The sequence below is a fragment of the Acipenser ruthenus genome, chromosome 37 (assembly GCF_902713425.1).
Source record: "Acipenser ruthenus chromosome 37, fAciRut3.2 maternal haplotype, whole genome shotgun sequence".
In the NCBI taxonomy this organism is placed as follows: domain Eukaryota; kingdom Metazoa; phylum Chordata; class Actinopteri; order Acipenseriformes; family Acipenseridae; genus Acipenser; species Acipenser ruthenus.
The window spans coordinates 9,251,982-9,273,068 of NC_081225.1; the positions used below are offsets into that span (position 1 = coordinate 9,251,982).

Sequence of the window (21,087 nt, forward strand, 5' to 3'; positions counted from 1 at the left end):
GATGTTGAGTGATAAAGGATGTGCTAGAAAGTATTGGAAAGGAGACCTATGGGAAACAAATGACCAGAGTAACCTTGTAAAAGAGAGTAGTTTGTGGTTGGTTGCACCTGCATGGAGTAACAGATGAAAATGAACATAAGAACATAAGAAAGGTTACAAACGAGAGGAGGCCATTCGGCCCATCTTGCTCGTTTGGTTGTTAGTAGCTTATTGATCCCAGAATCTCATCAAGCAGCTTCTTGAAGGATCCCAGGGTGTCACTTTCAACAACAATACTGGGGAGTTGGTTACAGACTCCCACAATTCTCTGTGTAAAAAAGTGCCTCTTATTTTCTGTTCTGAATGCACCTTTTATATAGTCTCCATTTGTGACCCCTGGTCCTTGTTTCTTTTTTCAGGTCGAAAAAGTCCCCTGGGTCGACGTTGTCAATACTTTTTAGAATTTTTAATGCTTGAATCAGATCACCGCGTAGTCTTCTTTGTTCAAGACTGAATAGAGTCAATTATTTCAGCCTGTCTGCATATGACATGCCTTTTAAACCAGGAATAATTCTGGTCGCTCTTTGCCCTCTTTCTAGAGCGACAATATCCTTTTTATAGCGAGGTGACCAGAACTGAACACAATATTCTAGATGAGGTATTACTAATGCATTGTAAAGTTTTAACATTACTTCCCTTGATTTCAGTTCAGCACTTTTCACTATATATACAAGCATTTTGTTGGCCTTTTTTATAGCTTCCCCATATTGTCTAGATGAAGACATTTCTGAGTAAACATAAACTCCTAGATCGTTTTCATAGCTCCCTTCTTAAATTTCAGTATCTCCCATATGATATTTATAATGCACATTTTCATTGCCTGCGTGCAGTACCTTACACTTTTCTTTATTAAATATCATTTGCCATGTGTCTGCCCAGTTCTGAATGCTGTCTAGATAATTTTGCTGCTGCAACAGTGTTTGCCACTCCTCCTATTTTTGTGTCGTCTGCAAATTTAACAAGTTTGCTTACTATACCAGAATCTAAGTCATTAATGTCGAGTAGGAAGAGCAGAGGACCTAATACTGATCCCTGTGGTACACCACTGGTTACCTCGCTCCATTTTGAGGTTTCTCCTCTAATCAGTACATTGTGTTTTCTACATGTTAACCACTCCCTAATCCATATGCATGCATTTCCCTGAATCCCTACTGCGTTCAGTTTGAGAATTAATCTTTTACATAACTGATTCTACTGCTGACAACTATAACTAGTGATTACAGAAACAAACTAGTCACGTAAGCTCTGAGCCTGCTAGAGTAGAGGCGTAGAGATGATGCAGACAGAGAAGCTCCCAATACTTCCAGGTCATCGGGTAGCATCTAATGCATCTCCAGGGGAAGGTAACCTGATCAATTGCCATATCTCTGTTAATACTAGTGGCACATATTTGATCTGGACAATAAAACGTTCAACGTCGGATGTAATGTGTGGCATTTGGAACTGATAAGCATTGTTAAGATTTGAAACAGGGTCTGGTCTCATCCTTACAGGGTACCAAAGCAGTTCAGTCCGTGTTTACCTTCATTTTGAACTCTTCTGACACCGTATTGGCTGGCACAGTATCCTTGGCAAAGCAATAAGAACTTCACTTAACGTGCTGACGTTGTGCCACCCTGCTTCCTTACTGAAACTGGCAAGCTGAAGGACACCAAGCTCAGCATTTCCTCTGAAAGGGACACAGCTATGTAGTCATTGTTTCTGCGGCTCCAACCCTGAGTCCACTTGGTTTTGCCCTTAACCTTCATTTCAGTTTGCCATGCTAATGCTATACTTTCACTCTGCCTTATCATGTCTTAACAGTGGATTTATTATATTTGACCATATCTGTGGTTTACCGGTCTTTCTCTGTTCTGTTACGACTGCATTTAGCTGTTCTTTTATTATGGTGTATTTATATTGTAAATTTACATTGTGCAGCTATGGCCAAAAATGTTGCATCACCTAGAATTTTAGGACTGAGAATTGAAAAAAAACAAAACATCATGTAATCAAAGAAACTACAACATGATCTGGTCTGCTGGAAGCCATACAGTTTTTGAACTGTTACATCTTTTTTTTTGTTGATGTCATTTTTTCGTTAAGTATATGGAAACCTACAAAGCGGTATGTAATTCAATATGTTAACGTCACATTATTCAGCAGGTTTCATTCGACTTTATGAAGCTAAATTAGTTCATCTTGTAGGGTGATGCAAAACATTTGACCAGAGCTGTATGTGCTTATACTCTGGTTTGCTGTCTTTAGTGAACAATCCTTTTCAACCAATATTCATTCGCATTTAGACCGTATCCCACTTCTTATCTGCCAGTACATCTGAGTATAGCTAGTCAGGGTAGTATCACCAGGAGGGAAAGGGAGGAAATGTTACAGAAGCATGTGCAGAATCTCAAGCACTAATTTCAGGTCTTATTTAATTACAAAGACAAATACATGGGTAAACCCCAAGGTTCACCTCATCACATGGTTTGCTGCTTTAGAGGTACGTATTGATTTTGCCTAATGATCACAATATGCTTGGTTGTCAGTTGCTTAGAATGAGGATGTCCCCGTGGCAACAGGATGTACTTAAAGTCTCTACTAGTTCTATCTAGTGTAGTTCAATACAGCCAAAAACGTCACTTTCCGAGTATAAAGCTGCACACCTTTTCAGAGTGCTGGTTATATGGGTTGTGTGTTGCGTATGGAGGGGTGTGCTGTCTACTTGAGTAATTTTATATTCCACAAGGCATATTATATCGTTTTTGTTAAGGTTATACTGTATACACCAGGTGGTATTTTAGACCTAAGGCTATCGTTGTGAACTAGGGGTAGAACAGATACTATATTTTGACAATAGTTGAGGTAAAAATAGTCGAATTGGTCAACTAGTCAAAACCTTAAAAAAATATGATTAAGTGTGTCTGGTGCTCCATTTTGAACAATTAGATTTGTGTGCATTATCTTTCTCTCTCTTTTGTGCAATGACGTTCACGAGATGAAACAGAGACTCAGTTTTTGTAGCATCCCCCTTTAAAAACAGTTTCCCACAGTAAAAGCACAGCAAGGATTAATAACGCACGGTAAAGCATAGGCAAGCACTGTACTTACTGAGAGGTATGCTAAAGCATATTGAAAGAAATGGTGAACCAGGCTAAACTTACTAAAATGCAGAATATAACCATAGCAGAAACATGGGGAAACTGCAGAATGAATGGGCAGATTTACTGTGATAAACTTTTAAGAGACAACTGATTCATGGCTCAGGATTTGTGGATAGAAATGCCGTATATATTTTTATAACCAAAATAGCTTTGGCTTGTACAGCATGACAGAAAAACATCACCTCTTGACAGATTTTGTGTTTCATTGTACACCAATAAACATTAATTACACAGCGCTGTTCCTGCACTTAAGGCAAGCAGCCTTACAGTACTTCTGAGTAAAGAATGGATTACACTATGTAACACAATTTTTGTTCCTGGGTAGTAAGTGTTATTTCCTAATTGCTTATGCCTCAAAAGTATAGAAAATGGCTATTATTCCCCACAAACTTTGCTTTTGTGACCAGGACAGTGATATTTTGAAATTTACCTATTTCCAATGAGAAAACGGGCGAATTTGTGTCTTTTCGTTCACATAAAGTCAGAAAAAAACAACATATGAATCCAAATTAACATGTATTTATACTAAAGTAATACAAAAATGACTACAAAAGATTTAGAAGCGAGTAGTTTTTCGAGATTTACGATTATACTGTAAATCACTTTCACGAATCAGCCCCCAAATCAGTCTCCCATCATGTTCTCGTTATACTGTTCTTGGTAGCGGCGTTCAAAGTCCAGTATATCCTGGTGGAAGCGCTCGCCTTGCTCCTCCGAGTACGCTCCCATGTTCTCCTTGAATTTATCAAGATGAGCATCAAGGATATGGACTTTGAGGGACATCCTACAGCCCATTGTGCCGTAGTTCTTCACCAGAGTCTCAACCAGCTCCACATAGTTTTCGGCCTTGTGATTGCCCAGGAAGCCCCAAACCACTGCGACAAAGCTGTTCCAAGCCGCTTTCTCCTTACTAGTGAGCTTCTTGGGGAATTCATTGCACTCCAGGATCTTCTCTATCTGTGGTCCTACGAAGACACCGGCTTTGACCTTTGCCTCAGACAGCTTAGGGAAGAAGTCTTGAAGGTACTTGAAGGCTGCCGACTCCTTATCTAGAGCTCTGACAAATTGTTTCATAAGGCCCAATTTGATGTGCAGTGGTGGCATCAGCACCTTCCGGGTGTCCACCAGTGGCTCCCACTTGACGTTGTTCCTCCCCACAGAGAACTCGGTCCGCTGTGGCCAGTCCCGCCTGTGGTAGTGTGCCTTGGTGTCCCTGCTGTCCCAAAGGCAAAGATAGCAGGGAAACTTGGTAAAACCGCCTTGGAGACCCATCAGGAATGCCACCATTTTGAAGTCTCAATATGCGTCTGCTGGATGCTTGCAGCCTCTTGATGCCATCTCAGAAAAATGCAGGTATGTATCCACTTAGGCAGCTGGAACTAAACTGAACTGGTGGGCTTAAGGCCCCTGTATTTATACTACTATTTATATTACTGGAAAGTTCTAGAAAGTTCTAGAAGTTACTCCAAGTTTACTCAGCACTGAATCTGTCTGGAATGTTCTGGAAAATAGGTAAATTTCAAAATATCACTGTCCTGGTCACAAAAGCAAAGTTTGTGGGGAATAATAGCCATTTTCTATACTTTTGAGGCATAAGCAATTAGGAAATAACACTTACTACCCAGGAACCAAAAAAAAAAAAAAAAAATTGTTACACGGTGTTATTAAAGCACTGCGATATCTCTTGAGAGCTTTTGAAATGCTGTAATCCTAGAATAAAAATAACTAAATATTCTTGATTGAGCTGTTCTGACAGCCAACATCCTCTTCTTAATTAACTTGAGAAATTGTATAAACTCGCACGAAGTAACAGCCTATTATGGAAAACATCAGTTTGGAACAGCGCTGTTAATTAATATTGGGATACCGCACCATAACTGTGTTCTTTGTGTTTAAAAAGCACTCAGTGTTTTAACGCAGGCGTTAATGAAGAATTATTAACTGCTTCAAAACATTTGCTGCCTTACGCAGCCTGATGCAGAAAAACTGTGCTGAAGCCAAGCTTTGATCACAACATTTTAAATCCTTTGTTTTAAACCTTTTATCAGAGTAAGAAAAAATCATTAAAATAAAATTATATTCACTATATATCCTGGCTGATTCTACTTTTATTATATATTTTTTTTATATATGTGGTGTCCCTGATTTGTAGCCCTGTTGTATATCATCTTCATTTTGCAAAAATAAAAAAGCTGTGTCTTAAATGTTGGTAACGATTCTGCAGACTTAACACCATAATGTACAGCAAGGTGGGAGCAAGATATGGAATTGAGCAAGTGTCAAAATCCATTTAAAAAAATACACAGTGGAAGATTAAGATTAAGATTTCCAGTACCATGCTAAATATTGAGATTGCATGTCACTTTATAGTGGTGATCAAATGTCCTGTAAGTGAGATTCTGAATTACCAGTAATTACAATAAAGGGGAGTACACAGGAATGACACAGATAGCCTCTATCTTGTTCATAGATACAGTGCAGTTATCCAGTCTCGCAGATATTATAGCACGCCGTAACCCACAGTCTCGGCTTTCTCAATGAGGCATGGGTTAAGGGAAGGAAAAAAAAATGTATTGCTGACTGTCCCCTTATTTTTGCATGGTATTTTTGCATGCTTTTCCCATGGTTATGCTATGCATGTTCCACACTTTACCCTGGTTTGCCATGTTTAATATGCTTCACCATACCTCGCTATTCTCTACAATGCTTAACTATGCGTTAATATGCTTTCACTGTGATTTATTACACTGCTGTGTTTTTACTCGGGGAACCTTTTTATAATGGTCTGTATAAAGGAACTGGACTGGTAATGTGATTATCAAAACCGAGCACATCCGCTAATGAGTTTACACTGTGCACACCAATGTACGTGGTGTTGAATGTATCTGAGCTTAATGTGGGTTTGCTCGACACACAGCAGAATCAGTTACATCTCATCAGCACAAGGCAACATGTGGGTGGTCTTGAAGACAGTTTGAGCAAGAAGGTTGAAGACGTTTCACTAAAGCTTTATGCTACTCTAAAGGATATGGCTCACTTACATATATCGTGAAAAAAGATTTACACATTAAGTGCATTGTAACTATGCATAATAACATTGTAACGATGTGTAAGAAGACCTGTATTTACTATGTAACTACAGTAATCCGTTGCGTATCCACCCGTCATAAATCCAGCCTGACCGTTTATCCACCTTGATCAAGCTCTTCAGCAGCATTAGATTATTATTGAACAGAGAAGATTCGTTCAGAGATTGTAGATCCTATCAAAGTTTTCGTACACTGTGTTGTATGTGCTCCGTGCGCTGCCATTGCTGGTAGTGTCAGGTGAGCTGTTCAATGTGTTGATATATAATAAATCCTGTTTGCCTGCGGGGGGCGTATCAACTTCAACCTCCGTCTCGATCTCCTGCCCGTCACTCAGCAGCGAATGCACGCACCCACACTGCAGACGGCTACTCTGTCACAAGCATTAATACCCTGTATCTTTCTAAACAAGGAATTTAGGGGAGCTCCCTAATAAAAGCTGAATCTCAAAACAATAATTGTGTGAATGTAGTAATTGCTACAGCTGTGTGTAATGGTATTTAAAACAGGATTCATTTACATATCCGCCCATACCCACCGCAGTCGGATATGAGACAGATTACTGTACTAGAAATGCACAGTATTTAGAGACACTTACTGTAAAGTGTAACCTAACTATTTTGTTACTGAAATGGGTTTCCAGTGTTAAATACTGTGAGTGTAAACTGGACAAAAACTCTTAAGAAGTTTGTCAACTTCTGCGCCTGCTCCACATTTTTTTGTCCTTTTGGGTAAAGAAGGGTAGACACAGTGAGCTTTTTAAATCTAGCCTAAAGCACTTTTAACTTTTATTTAATGCAGTAAGCCAGTCAAGGTTTTACTAAAGCAGCTCCCACGGCCGTTGTGTGATGAGGCATTAAATGGGAATGGACAAGGCCCGGAATGACACAGAGAGCGATGCTGAATGTGAACTCTCCCTCCCATGTTAAAGTCACAGCTGAGTGGAAGGCCACCTACAGCCTGTGTAGGAGACGCTTGTTACAGTAAATTAGCTGTGTGCATTAGCTCCCTAAACTGTGTGTTTACTGTGCGCGTAGGGGCAACATGGCTGTCAGAATCACACTCATACACTTCTTGTACTGGAACAGAAGCAGTACAGTATTATTTAAAAGAGAATGGAGCATAAAATTAATTTATGATCAGCAGTTCGTAGGGCAATTACTCAGTTACTTTTTTTTTTTGTTTTGTTAAGGTAAGGTGCTTTGGACTGAGTTCAGGAGCTGCTGTTAAGTTCTAGATGCCAATCACAGATATAAGTAAAGCAGACCAAAAAAAAAAAAAGATCCACACTTAATTCATCAGATGTCGCTTTCTCTTTTATAGTATTAGGGATAGGATTTCACAATGCATTTTATATTTGTTCTTTCAAGATTGTGGAATAGTTGACATTTAACATTGTGGAATATTTGACATTTAACATGCAAATCTAACGTGAAATACTGTCCTACTATTATGGCTTCCGGTAGACTTTTGCAATATCATTTTGTAGTTTCTTTGATTACGTGATGTTAAATCTTATTTTTATAAATGATGTCTCAATCCTAAAATTCTAGGTGATGCAAAACTTTTGGCTATATCTGTATATAGATCTAGTGGATCACATGACAGGTCACGTGACCGCACATATTTGCATACATTGGAGCTTCTCCCATGTGATAACCAGCCAATGTGAAAGATTTTGTATAGTTCGATATTTACGTTGTCCGTTTCTTTTCCTTTAGAGTCGGAAGCATGCCAACAAAGTGCGTCTGTTTTACATGCTGCATCCTGTCGACGGGGGCTGTCCTGCGAAGAGACTCCGGACGGACAACGTGAGTTCATTCCGTCTTGTCTTTCTTTGCACACAATGTTGTATTGGATTTATTAAAGCTGCTGCTGAGTTTCCCTCAGGACTGAACACGTAGCGCAGCAATGAGATTTAAATGGCTTCATTTTAAAATGAGGTTTACAGTTGAAGCTATCACTGCAAGCACATGTCAACTCGAGAGATTTTGAGAGCCTCTTCATAAACACTCCCTCATCCGTCATGTACTCGCTAATCTCACTTTTGTCCACTGGACCAGGGACACATTTTCAGAGCGTTTACACCAGTCTTTAAATCCATTTTGAAAAGAACATAAATGCAATAGGACTGCATTGGTTTTGTACCACGAGGGGGGGGTGGGGGGTGGGGGGGGTGGGTGGGGGTAATAAATCACAGTGAAAGGGGCTCCCGGGGATGCTTTGTTTTTGTTCACCAAACACCCATTGCTAGTTTTTATTTATTGGTTTAAAAGGCTGTTTTGGTTGCTTTTTATTCATTTACTTTATTTAACCCAGGGCTCTTGAGCCCTATAATGCACAGCTCCCTCAGCTCCCAAGTACAACTCTTTTTATACCATACAAGGCTGGTAATGGGTTTGGTGGTCTTTGATAGAAGCAAGTACAGTCAAAATGCAGCAACACTGATGTTATGTTACGCAACATTTTCTAATAATGTTTTAGTGTAGTCTATTTCTGGCAATTCCCAGGCAAGCTACAATTAGCTGTCTAGGTGTAACCTCCCAAATTATACCCACTACGAGATTATACCCAGGTACATTCTGGGGTCGGGTACATATAACTCCGGGGTAGATTCTGATGTCTTCCAGTATCTACCCCCTCCTCCCAGAATCTACCCCACCTATAAGGAGGAAATATTATTAAACAATAACACGCAAGTCAAACATGAAACCTTTGCTAAATTGATATTGTTGTATGAATTACGGTGAGATAGCATAATAATGTAATAGTATGTTTTGAAATAGCCAAAATAAAATGCATCTTGAATATACTTTATTGTCATGAATATACTTGAATATATTTTATTCATTCATTTATTTATTGCAGTTATATATTGCATTTGGTTTTATTTTTTTTTTTTTATATTTCACTTATATTTCATCTATTTACTTATATTTCCCCCGCTATAATTTAAATATATTTTAAAGTATATTTACAATGTACTATATTTTAGGTATATTTTAAATATATACTACAACAAATTCTAACTAACTATTAAATACATGTATAAATATAAATACATTTTATTTGCAATATTTAAATATATTTTACAGTATATTTAAAATGTTCTTATGAATTGCATTTATTTTCAAATAAATCATTTTAAATAGAGTGACAGGTTGTTATTACTACACTCAATCAGGGTATTGGGAGAGATTGAGGGAATCGGGTAGGCTATGTAAATTCTATTCACTTACTGCAACCTTCAAGACATAATACTGGTGGGGTAGATTCTGGGAGGAGGGGGTTAGATACTGGAAAACATCAGAATCTACCCCGGAGATAATGTGGGAGGGGGGAAGATTTTCAGACTTTACACTGGCATTCCTGTGATCCATTCTGTAGCTACCGCATGCAGTATATTCACAAGTGACCATTGAGACGCCAGGAACCATGGAAGTACATGAAGCCTGATAGCATGTGAACTCAGCAAAATTGCTCTGAAACACCCAGTATGCAGAGAGAGAGAGAGAGAGAGAGAGAGAGAGAGAGAGAGAGAGAGAGAGAAAGAGAGAGAAAAAGGTTAGACAGCATGGATTTAAATGTGATCGGCAAAGCACACTAAGACAAATTGCATGCATGATAAAAATGACAATGTACACTGTAATTTCTCATTAATCAGACTCTTTCATCTCATAATCAGCGCTCTGCCACAGTCCATTGCACCTGCTATCAAACGATTAGGGTTATCAGAACTGTGCACAAGCAAGCCACTGGATTGTCTTTTATCACGGACGATATAAAGAATGTGCACCTCTGGTAATTGCAATCATACTATTAAACACGCAAGGGTTCTTCACATTTTCATTTTAAAATGGTAGAGCAAGTTAAAGCAAAAAAAAATCACTCGTTACAGTAAGAAAAATCTGGTCTTAACTGGTCTACTTACAAAATCAGAGTGTGCTTCCCCATTCTCAAAGTTTTCTATTTGGTGACTTTCAATATTACTATAAAGATTTCCATGACATGAGAGTAGGTGTTAAAACTTCATGCTGGTTTGAACTCAGCTCTTGCCAAGACAAACGCCAACTGAGACGTTTATATCTGAGTCGTCTATCCCTTCCCAGCACAGCACTACATCAGCACTTTATTTATTTATATATTTTACCAACGTGCAGCTGGGGAGGGTAGGCAATTATTTTTTCCAGTACAGTAACTTTAACAGTGTTTTAAAGACCAGAACAATGTGAACTCTAACAGCAGGTTCGGGACCAGCACTGGCAGATATAATCAGTCTTGAGTATCTTTGCGGATCAAAGTTATGATGGTCTGCCCAGGGCCAGATTAACGCATGTTTTGTTTTTTTCGCATATACAGATTTGACTGGAAAAACTTCACTCACTGACATTCGAACCGAGGCATGCATCTCAAAATCAAATTGTTCTGACAGGTGTTACGCAGATTTCTGTAACATAATTCTGTATCCTCACATTATTCCATTCTCGTGCAGATGCAGTTTTTAAAAGATCGCCGGACGTGCACGCGCGATATTTCTGTGCCCGAGCCCCAGTGTGTTCTCCATTGAATTCCGCTGCAGTTTGCAACAAATATTGTAAACAAGACAAAACTAATTCTGTGATCAAATAAAATAGCACATTTAACACCACTGCTTTTCTAGATATACAGTACGTTCAGCCTCCTGCGTTGCTCAACACACGAAACCTTTGATTATAGTAACCTTATACAACTTTTTTTTTTTAAAACACTTTTTATTATATTACATACTGTTCAGAAACATCAAGCGTTCTTTGTAAAAATGCAGCTGTGTCGTCGTGGAATCATCAGGAGTATAGAATTCTATAGGGTACAGACCTCTACCAGATGTAACACCAAAACTTACTTGTATGCCAAAACATTGGCGATTTCTCTGCTCTTGAGAAAAGAGCATTTTCTTTAATGAAGCAAGTCAAAACCCACCCGATCAACAAAACAAAACAAAAAAACAAGGAAACGTTATTGACGATTTTGCGTGCAGTAAACTGTAACGTCTTTGACTAGACAACAATGTACAGGCATGTTTGTTTTTTACTATTTATTTTCGTGGACTATTGTGGAGCTACCGTTAGTGAACAGAAGTTTGAGCACCCTTCTGTATGTGACCTTTTTCAACTTCATGTTTGTTTGAACTGCTGCCTTTTTAGTCACTAAATCAGGAAAAGTCGTTGTCGAGCTGTGCTACAGGATTTAACTTGGCTTCAGTTTTTTCCCAATTTTATTCTGAAATGTATTTAGCACACCCCCAACAGTTTAATTTTATGTCCCATTCATTCAGTCGTTCATAATAAATTCAAACTGAGAATTCTACCTGTTGTAAAAGGGTGGAGGGCTAGTTATAAAGGCTAGAATGTATATAGGGGTGTGTGTGTGTGGAGGGGGGGGGGGGGTTGCTGTTTGTCCAGGGGTAGGGGGCCCGCAAGTGTATGCTTGCCTAGAGCCCAGTGATGGGTTAATCCGGCCCTGGGTCTGCCTGTGTTTGCATCTACATCAGGAATGCATTGCTAAAGGGTTTGGGGAAACACTACATACCTGTCTGTAATTACTGTGTATTTGCATAGTCGTTACATATTAAATATGTGGTCATACACATAATTGCAGTGTTACTATGCATAGTTACAATGTACTTAACGCGTAAATATGTTTGCACGATATATGTAAGTACACAATTGTATCAGAAAACGGTCAGAGCTAGGTTTAGAGTAAGGGTTAGTGGGGTTAGGATTAAAGTTAGGGTTAGAGTTCAGGTTAGGGTTATATGAGGAAAAAAAGTGTGCACATTAAGTACATTGTAGCTATGCAAAATACCATGTGTAGAGACACTTAATGTAAAGTGTTACCGGGTTTGGATATGCTTCGTTTCTCAATCGGAAACTCTGCTTGACAACTAAATATTTTCAAAGTTTTCCATCTGGAGTACTGAATGACCTTCACCCCAAACTGCTCCCCCGTGCCATCCACAGATAACAGCAGAAGACTGCAACAGAACCTTCCCCTCTCCATCTGCTTTGTGTGAATCAGACTGACATTTGTAATTAATAAGAACATTGCCCAGAGGGAATATAACTAAACTCCAGAGCATCTGCATGTGTGTGTGTGTGTCTGCGTGGAATACCCCAGCACAGTGGATACAATTAGCAACTTGGAATGACATTCAATTACCACAACCCCTCTCCCATTTCATGAATACCTTTTAAATCAAAGGCTTTGCCACCTTGCTTTTAGGGGGTAATCAAACAAAAATTATAGGAGACAAGGAAATGCCAGCCTTTTTGAACTCCAGTGCGCTAATCATGTAATCCAGTTCTTTAGCGTTCAACCAAGAACCCGTTGAGATCGCAATATCATTTTCTAATGGGGATCCTGAAAGCACTCCACTAGAACATACCCAGCTTATCCAATCAAAAGACAGGAATGCTCAGCCTCAACCAATAAAAACAAATCAAGCAGCCAGTGCCACTTGCAAGCTGTAAGAGTGTTTTATCTGCACCTTTTGGACCAGAGCAGAACATCGTGGGCAGAGATCGAGACAGACTGGTGGAGTGGGCAAGGTATGGAAATCGTCCAGGTTTCTTATTGTGTGTACATTGGTGCAACGTGTATATTGACTACGCTAGGTGGCTGTAAGGACTGTGTACTGTATAATCCCTGGTAGTGTGTCAGTGTAATAATGAAAGAAATGTGGATTGCCTGCAAACCTGTGTGTGGATCCCTTCATTCTCCATAACCCGATACTACTGCCTAACCAAGTTCTTCAAACAGTAACACTTTACATGAAGTGCCTCTAATTACTGTGTAGTTGCACAGTAGTTACTAAGTAAATGCATATGCACTTGCACATAATCGCAGTGTTGTTATGCATAGTTACAATGTACTTAATCGTTTTGTACGATATTTCTAAGTACACAATTGTATCAGAAAAGGGTTAGGGTTAGGTTTAAAGTTAGGGTTATATCATGCAAAACAATCTACACATTAAGTACATTATAACTATGCATAATAACATTGTAATTAAGTACACATGAATTTACTAAGTAACTGCTATGTAAATACACAGTAATTAGAGACACTTCATGGGAAGTGTCACCAAGTAAAGTGTTTCTGGACGGTACTATAGTGTTTTTTTATATGGGCAATATAGGGTTAAAGGACTGCAGTATATATGCTTATCCTGGTTTATGAATAAATCAATAGAATAAATAAGTAAACATATCTGAGCTCACAGGTACCTCTCATCTTGACAGCCTATCAAATGGTGCAGATGATCTGTGTGAAGTGTGCTACTTGAACCCGGAGCTGTTGACACTGCAGTGTGTTGCGCAGAAGCTGTAGTGAGAGGGTCGCAGGAGTAATCTCTTCAACACTGCTGTGCTGCAGGATACTGCTTCTGGGTGCCAATCACACAGACACAAACTACATATCAAAATCTTAGCTCAAGCCCTACGGCAACATGTGGCATTGTCAGCTTGCTTCAGATAGTGCAGATTTAAAGATTAGCTTTGTAAGGTTTATCGTTGATGAATCAAGGTAAACAAGGTAATTAACTACTTTGTTACACTATAAAGGTGACACCAGGCCACGTTTCAAATTGTAACAATGTTTACCATTTATCAGTTCCAAACACCCACAAACAGTGAGCGTTATTGTTTAGATGCAATGCGTGCCGCTAGCACTCACAGAGAAAGGCAATTGATCGGATTACCTGAACCCTGGAGAGAGCCCTCAGATGCTACACCGATTGTCAACACCTAATCCAAATAATCGAATAATTGTTTTGTGCAGCACTAGTTAAGATTTTTTTTGTTGTTGTTGTTGTTAGTTTGGCTTGGGTTCAAGTTATTACCATGTACAGAAGCTTTGTGAACGTGCTCAGTTTGCATGTAGAAATACCAAATATACAGCTGGTCCAATCCGAGTCACGTTCAGTATACTCCAGGCTCCAGTTTCTGTGCCAGGTTGCGTCATTTTAGACGCTTCCAATACCAGTTCAAATCGTCAATGTAATAGCTAGTTTCTTATTTGTCCCTCGATAAACGGTACATCCAATGATCGGCAAGGAAAGGATTTATATCTTACCTCAATCCATTACCTCCCTGCTGGGCACCAGAGTTATCACTTTTTTTGTGCCTTGCTGTGCCTTACCCATATTCTGAATGCTCTGAATACTAAGGGCAATGGCAGCCCTTATGGCAGTGTAACAAAGTCTGTAGCATCCTTAGCTAAGCCGATGCCTGGAGCTCCTTGTAGAAATGCAGATACGCCTGGAAATGTGCATTCACTCTGTTACTCCATATGCTTGTGTTGCAAAAAGGCTTCATCCAGGGGGAAGGAAAGGCAAACATGTTACCAGCTGTGTTTATTAGTCCCTAAGCAGATCAAAGGCACGTTCACAGGGAAGAATATAATAATTGTAACTGCATAAAACTAGTAAGAAAAAGGAGCCAGTTTGAGGGGTCCCTGAAAAGCTCACCTGGTAAAGGCACAACTGCATGGTAGTCGAGATAGCGCACAAGTTCATGTCCTGACTGTGCCAAGTTGCAGATCTTCACTAGGATAGGAAGTGTATTGGCTCGGTCACTCTCACAGGTAAGCGAGGCAAAACCGCCAGGAACTGTTTCTCCTCATCAAGCTACAGAGGACACTTGCAAGGCTGACCTTTGCCCACCAGGATCCTGTAACACGCCAACATCCGCTGCAGAGCTGGGTGTAAAGACGTGATTGGTTTGGTTGTGGGATCAGAGGACGCCCACTGAACTGACCTTCCTCGAGAACATTTTGGATGATGATTAATTTAACTTAAATGATTGCAATTCGAATCAATAAAAGAAAACAACATGGATTCATTAAAAATGATATCATTTGTAACTTGAATTAAGAACCCATCAATGAATGAAGTGTTAATAATAACAAACTTCAGTTTTTTTACATCACCCACACAGTGATCTTACATATCAGTTTTATTTTGTGGGTTGTACAATGGCTGTCACGGCGTGTGCAGGTTTTAATGTGAATTTGCGGGTCTGACCTGTCACTTGGGCGGTCTGGAATGTGGAATCGTAGCCCCAGAAAGTCAAATAAAGCTCCAACAGCTGTTTCAGTGAATACATTTATTTAACTGATTTCAGTTGCTTAATCAATTAAAACCTCCAACAAAATTAATAAGTATAATTATGTGTGGGTTTTGTCTCCTCGGTGCATTTCCAACAAAAAGAACAAACTGGAGCTCATCATTGCATATTGATCAGGTGGTGATGTGTCTTTGCTGAACAAGGACTAACTTCAATTTTATGCACCACTGCATTGGCTTTCTTCAATAGACAAGTAACGCTATCCGACTGCATTGTATCTGGGATCTCAATACACAAATACAGTACCAGCTGGGTAATTGAAATCTCTGAACCAGCTATAACATAACTACTGAGCCAGAGAATAAAGGACTCAGAAGAATACTTGTAAATAAAAACATTATGCAGTATCTGTTACCATATTTCTATTTTATCCTGGCACAGAAAATAAAGTGCATGTGCTACAGGTTGTAAATCTATCTCTTAAGTGTTCATGTGTCATCCTAGACAACAGAGTGCAAAATTGAAAATACAAAAAAAAATTATGAAACAGACTAGAAATGTTTCAAATGCGGAACCCTAGTGGGAGAGTGCAAATGAAATCATTTTTCTAAAGAGTATAAATGAACCATCTCAAGCAGACTTGAGGTATAGAGACTGAACCAGAACTCTTTTTCATTCTAACTGTGTTAAAAAAAAATTACAGTACTGCAGTAAAAGTTTTCATATGTAATTCTCAATCAAAAAGCCTCCTTCACATTTCAATAGACCGCCATGGTTACCAGGGTATTTTCAGATTACTTGGGAACTTGGGATAATCAAGTTGCCATTCTTCTTCTTCTTCTTCTTCTTCTTCTTCTTCTTCTTCTTCTTCTTCTTCTTCTTCATGTTCATGTAGGTGCTGTCCCAGTGGAGCCCAGGCTTGTGTCCTGGCTGTACAAAATCCCTAGTGTTCTTCACTAGGGATTCCACTGGTAGCGTCGCATTGACTCTTTTGCTCCTTCAAGCTAGGGAGGCAAAATTGTCAGTGACTATTTCTTCTCACCTTACAGGCCAGGTTACCGGTGAGCTCAAAGCATACTAGGGGCTGGTAGCTTGCTGGTACCCGCTGGAGAGCTCCTAGGTGTAAAGAAGCAATTCGGTTGGTAGTGGAACCTTCTGGGCAGAAATTGTCTGTACAGATTCAGATCCCCTCGACCCCACCCCCCAGCATTCAAGTTGATGAAACTTGGGACTTCTGAGATTTGTTTCTTTGTTGAAAAAATATTTTAGTAGGGGTTAAAATGACAGGTAGGGTGGGTTACTGCAAACCTGTTTCTTATTATGGCTTTACCAGTAGCATTTAGGAGCTGCTAGGGATGCATCTGAATTTACTGAGCTGTTTTATTCTAGAGTAATGTCTGATTTATCATGGTAAAGTCAATAAGCAATAAAAAAAAATACAGCAAAACTAGAAGATGGCACAGCGGACAGCACCATTTACATTTCATTCCTAACGGAATTGATCTGAACATTGCAAACTCCAAAACCCATCAAACATTTTATAGGCAGTATTATTCATGTCCTGATTACTGGGGCTAAATTGCGTTTTGTCAAGGATAATTTCTGGGGCTGACAAGGGCCATTTTTCCAGACTATTAAATGAAGTATCCTCCTATATCCTAACATTTTTAAATTGAATTAGTGTGTTGCGACAATGCTGTGTTTAAGCCGTCACATTTCAGTTTTGTCCTGTTTGGTCCTTCAGTTTTTCCTTGCTACTTCGCCACTCATTGTGAGACACTGAAATTGTTAAAAGCACAGCTGGTGGTAATGCAGCAGTTAGATGGTGGCGTGGACACAGACAGTAATTAGCCTCAGAGGCGCTTGAAATGTGAGCTACCGGCAATTTTATCTGAAATGTCTGTGTCCTAAACATAAAAATAACCCAATGATTTAAAAAAAAGGGTTAGCAAGTGCTGCACATGCTATTGGAGAACTGAAGGCTAGCATATACAATCCCATGCGTACCTGCTTTTGTCTCATTCCACAAAACCACATTCTATGATCCGTTGCTTGAACGAAGACAAAAGTCTATTTGTCACTGACTTGTGGCATGAAGCAAACAATGCATGAGATGACTCCTCATTCACACTGGCAGCTTAATTTCTGAGCATTGTGATGTCAAGTTGCCTTGGTGTTTTTGAAAAGCACTTTGATTTTTATTACACACACTGGCCTGGCTCCTAAAATAAGATTAACTTGAACTGGGAATTCGCTGCGTGCAATCGCACTCAGTGTATTGCTTCTTAAATGTATTAGAGAAATACAAATAGCGTCACTGACGCACAGCCCTGTTGCCTAACAAAAGATTGATCATTTTGCCAATATTAGTCTTTGCCGATGTTATCTGCTGTGAGGTCTCCACATGCCCTTTCCATTAATTAGATGTTGTTTGTGATAAATTGTAGGGTTGTTTTAGTGCCATTAATTCAGTCCACACAACACTGACATATATCCGAAACTCCATTAGGTTTCCCTGGAGGAGAAATCAAATTATCGTCGGCTTGTTTTAGTGTATAAAACACTAGAAAAAAATACTGAATACCAAGCATCCAGTACCATAAAGCCCACTCCTCAGTAAATACAGCGATAAAGGCATTTCTCTAACTAGTTCTGTGGCATTGCATTTCTTCTGAAACAATGTAACTTCTATGTAAATGCACAGCGATTAGAGACACTTAATTTAAAGTGTTACTGTTTTTTTTTATTGGGCATGTTAAGATATTTCCTTAAAGACCAGTTAGATTGGTGCTGCTGGAAGCAGTAACTCAGTGAAGAGCACTTTGTCTTCTCTTAGGGCTAAACTAATGCATAGGGTGCAACGTGCTCTCGTAAGTGTCATTGATATGAAATGTGTACAAAGCAAACTTTAAAGATCCCAAGACAACGAAAAGAAGATATTTAAAATACCGGTTAGGGGTTGATAATTATACTTCAGGAAGGTGATCGCTTTGTAATCATCGAGTAGGCAGCTTTCAAAGGAATCAATTATATGCAGTCACTTAAACACAAATGGAATTAAAACGGATTCTTCATTTCAAATCGTTCTCTATAAATGAACTCAGGGACTGCTAATTGTGTCTTAAGAGTGGTTGTAAATCTAGGATACTGTGCGGTCTCCGGTAGGATTTGATTTTGCAACTTGTTCGATACCTTAACTGCATTAGCTACCACAGCACTCCAGTAATCTTACGTAGTATAATTGAATACATTTTACGATGTGGGAACCCTGTACTGATTTTATCTATTAACTGTACAAGCCAAGGACACCATTTTGAAGGTCATGGCTTAGAAGATGGATGTGTTTGAATGCATGTGTCTTTGAGTGCAAGTGCGTGAGTGTGATCATTAGGGGCAGCAGTGTGGAGTAGTGGTTTGGGATCTGGACTCTTGACCGGAGGGTCGTGGGTTCAATCCCAGGTGGGGGGACACTGCTGCTGTACCCTTGAGCAAGGTACTTTACCTAGGTTGCTCCAGTGAAAACCCAACTGTATAAATGGGTAATTGTATGTAAAAATAATGTAATTGTATGTAAAAATAATGTGATATCTTGTAACAATTGTATAAGGGGATACATCTGCTAAGAAATAAATAATAATTGTGAAACCATTGGTTTGTGAAAATACAGACATTTTAGCACTGCGGTACAACCAAAGGCAGTCTCATCCCACTGTAGCTTCCTTGTGCGGTCATTGCTACCAAATACTGAACCACTGGAGACTGTTAGGGTATCAAGCATAAGGTGTCAGGAATTGAGATGAGCCTTGGTGAGCCTTTTATAATATCTAGATGGATAGAGTAATTGAATAGTGTCAGCAATATTGTGTATGTGGAATTGACTTTAACAACAGTGTCCTGTAACTTTATTTTATTGTTTAGAGCAGTTTTAGACAGGTCTCATATCATTTTTTCTTTTCTTTTTTTTCCAGTCTGGCAGCTCAGACATAATTGGCCAATGCTGTACTGTACAGATTCCAGGAATCTTCAATTTGTTTTTAAATTGGGGGTTTACTAAACAAACAGGGATGCGGGTATGAAATGCAACAGAGAATGCTTTTTTAAAAAAAAAGTGTCAGTTCTGCCGTGAAACAACAGTGACAGAGCCCCATAATATCTCCTCTTTCTCAATGCGGGAGACTGTTGACCCCTGTGAATTGAAAGCAGAATCACACTACAGCTGGAACTAGCAGCAGGGTGTCAGAAGATGCTCACAGTTGGTAACCTGCATAAGACAATCTGCATACAATAATTCAGATCAAATTGCAGAGCACAATGCGAACACACACAGAGATCTTAATACCGACTCCTTCTTTCGCTACTATTTTTAAAGTACTTGGTATTACATTTTTTATTTTTTCATTTATCTTGCATTTACTATATTTTGGTTCACTGTTGTTGTTTTTGCTTAGATCATCCACCGCTTTTTATATCAATTGAATAGACCCCAGCAATGGTTGATACTCCTTTTAATAGAGGTATTTGTTTTCCTAACACAGGGAAGCGAGGACGGAGATGTGGACAAGAACAAATGTTGCACGCTCTGCAACATGTCGTTTACATCAGCAGTGGTGGCGCAGTCTCATTATCAGGGAAAAATCCACGCCAAGAGGCTAAAGCTACTGCTAGGGGAGCAGCCTGCCATAACAAAAGGTAGGTCTCCTTCCATGCATAACACCAATGCACAGGGGATTTTTCTAATGCTACACAGAACTTTTCATTTGAACGAGAGCCATTTACCTTAGCCAAAACAAAACACTAAGTCCACAACTTCCCTCGATGTAATTAGCAGCTCAGCTGTTGTCTTTTTTTTCTTTTAATATTTGTAAATCTGGAAAACACGGTTGTCCAACTGTTCCTATTTTTTTTCCACGCGGTTGTCAAGAACGAGCAAATTAAAAAGAAGAAGAAAGAGAAAAATAAAAAAAAGTGCAACGGGATTGTTTTTGGAACAGCAGGGTTTTGGCTGTAGGGTTTATAAACCGTCCTCGGGGGGGACTGAGCATTTGGTGAATCTGAATAATGAAATGTGGGCAGGAGTGCATTGATAATTTAAGCTTGTCCTTATTAAGCTTTTTTTTTTTTTAACTTGAACTCAGTTATTCCAAATTTCTAAAACTGATAACACAAGAACGTAAGAAAATTAACGAACAAGAGGAGGCCATTCGTCCCATCTAAGCTTGCCCGGTTCCTACTAGCTGATTGATCTCAGAACTTTGTCATGTCGGGTCTTAAAGGATCCCAGTGATTCAACTTGACTAGGTAGCCCGTTCTATACCCCCGATTCTTCTTTGTTCCAGGCTAAGTAGCTTCCGATCTTTCATCCTTTCTTCATCGCAGTCCTTTAAACCCTGCTGGGATCAGTCTGGCTGCTCTTCTTTGGTCTCTTCGAGGCCACAATGTCCCTTTGGTGTTGTGGTGACCGGAACTGGACACAGTATTCCAAGTGCGGACAAACTATCAGGAACGTAGTACACGATCTTTCACTGTAGAAACGCTATGATTTAGTGTTTGTAGTTATGGATAAATAAATAGAAAACGCATCAATAAGAGTCCATCCATGCACTCAATGGTGGTATGTTTTGTAGTACTAAAAGAAACATTTCAATATAAGGCTTTGAGAAAGAAATCTTTTTTTTTTTTTTTTATTTCTTAGCAGACACGCTTATCCAGGGCAAC

At 39.3% G+C, this 21,087-nt stretch overlaps 1 protein-coding gene across 2 annotated transcripts in view; it reads left to right on the plus strand.

The window, feature by feature from the left end:
* The window catches only part of LOC117968928 (zinc finger matrin-type protein 4-like), an 85,813-nt gene that overhangs the window by 28,732 nt on the left and 35,994 nt on the right, over positions 1 to 21,087 (plus strand). For both annotated transcript variants that reach the window (XM_059008620.1, XM_059008621.1), the window contains exons 3-4: positions 7,990 to 8,079; positions 19,908 to 20,061. In XM_059008620.1, coding sequence (XP_058864603.1) covers positions 7,990 to 8,079; positions 19,908 to 20,061 — 244 coding nt within the window. The remainder of the gene's footprint in view (positions 1 to 7,989; positions 8,080 to 19,907; positions 20,062 to 21,087) is intronic.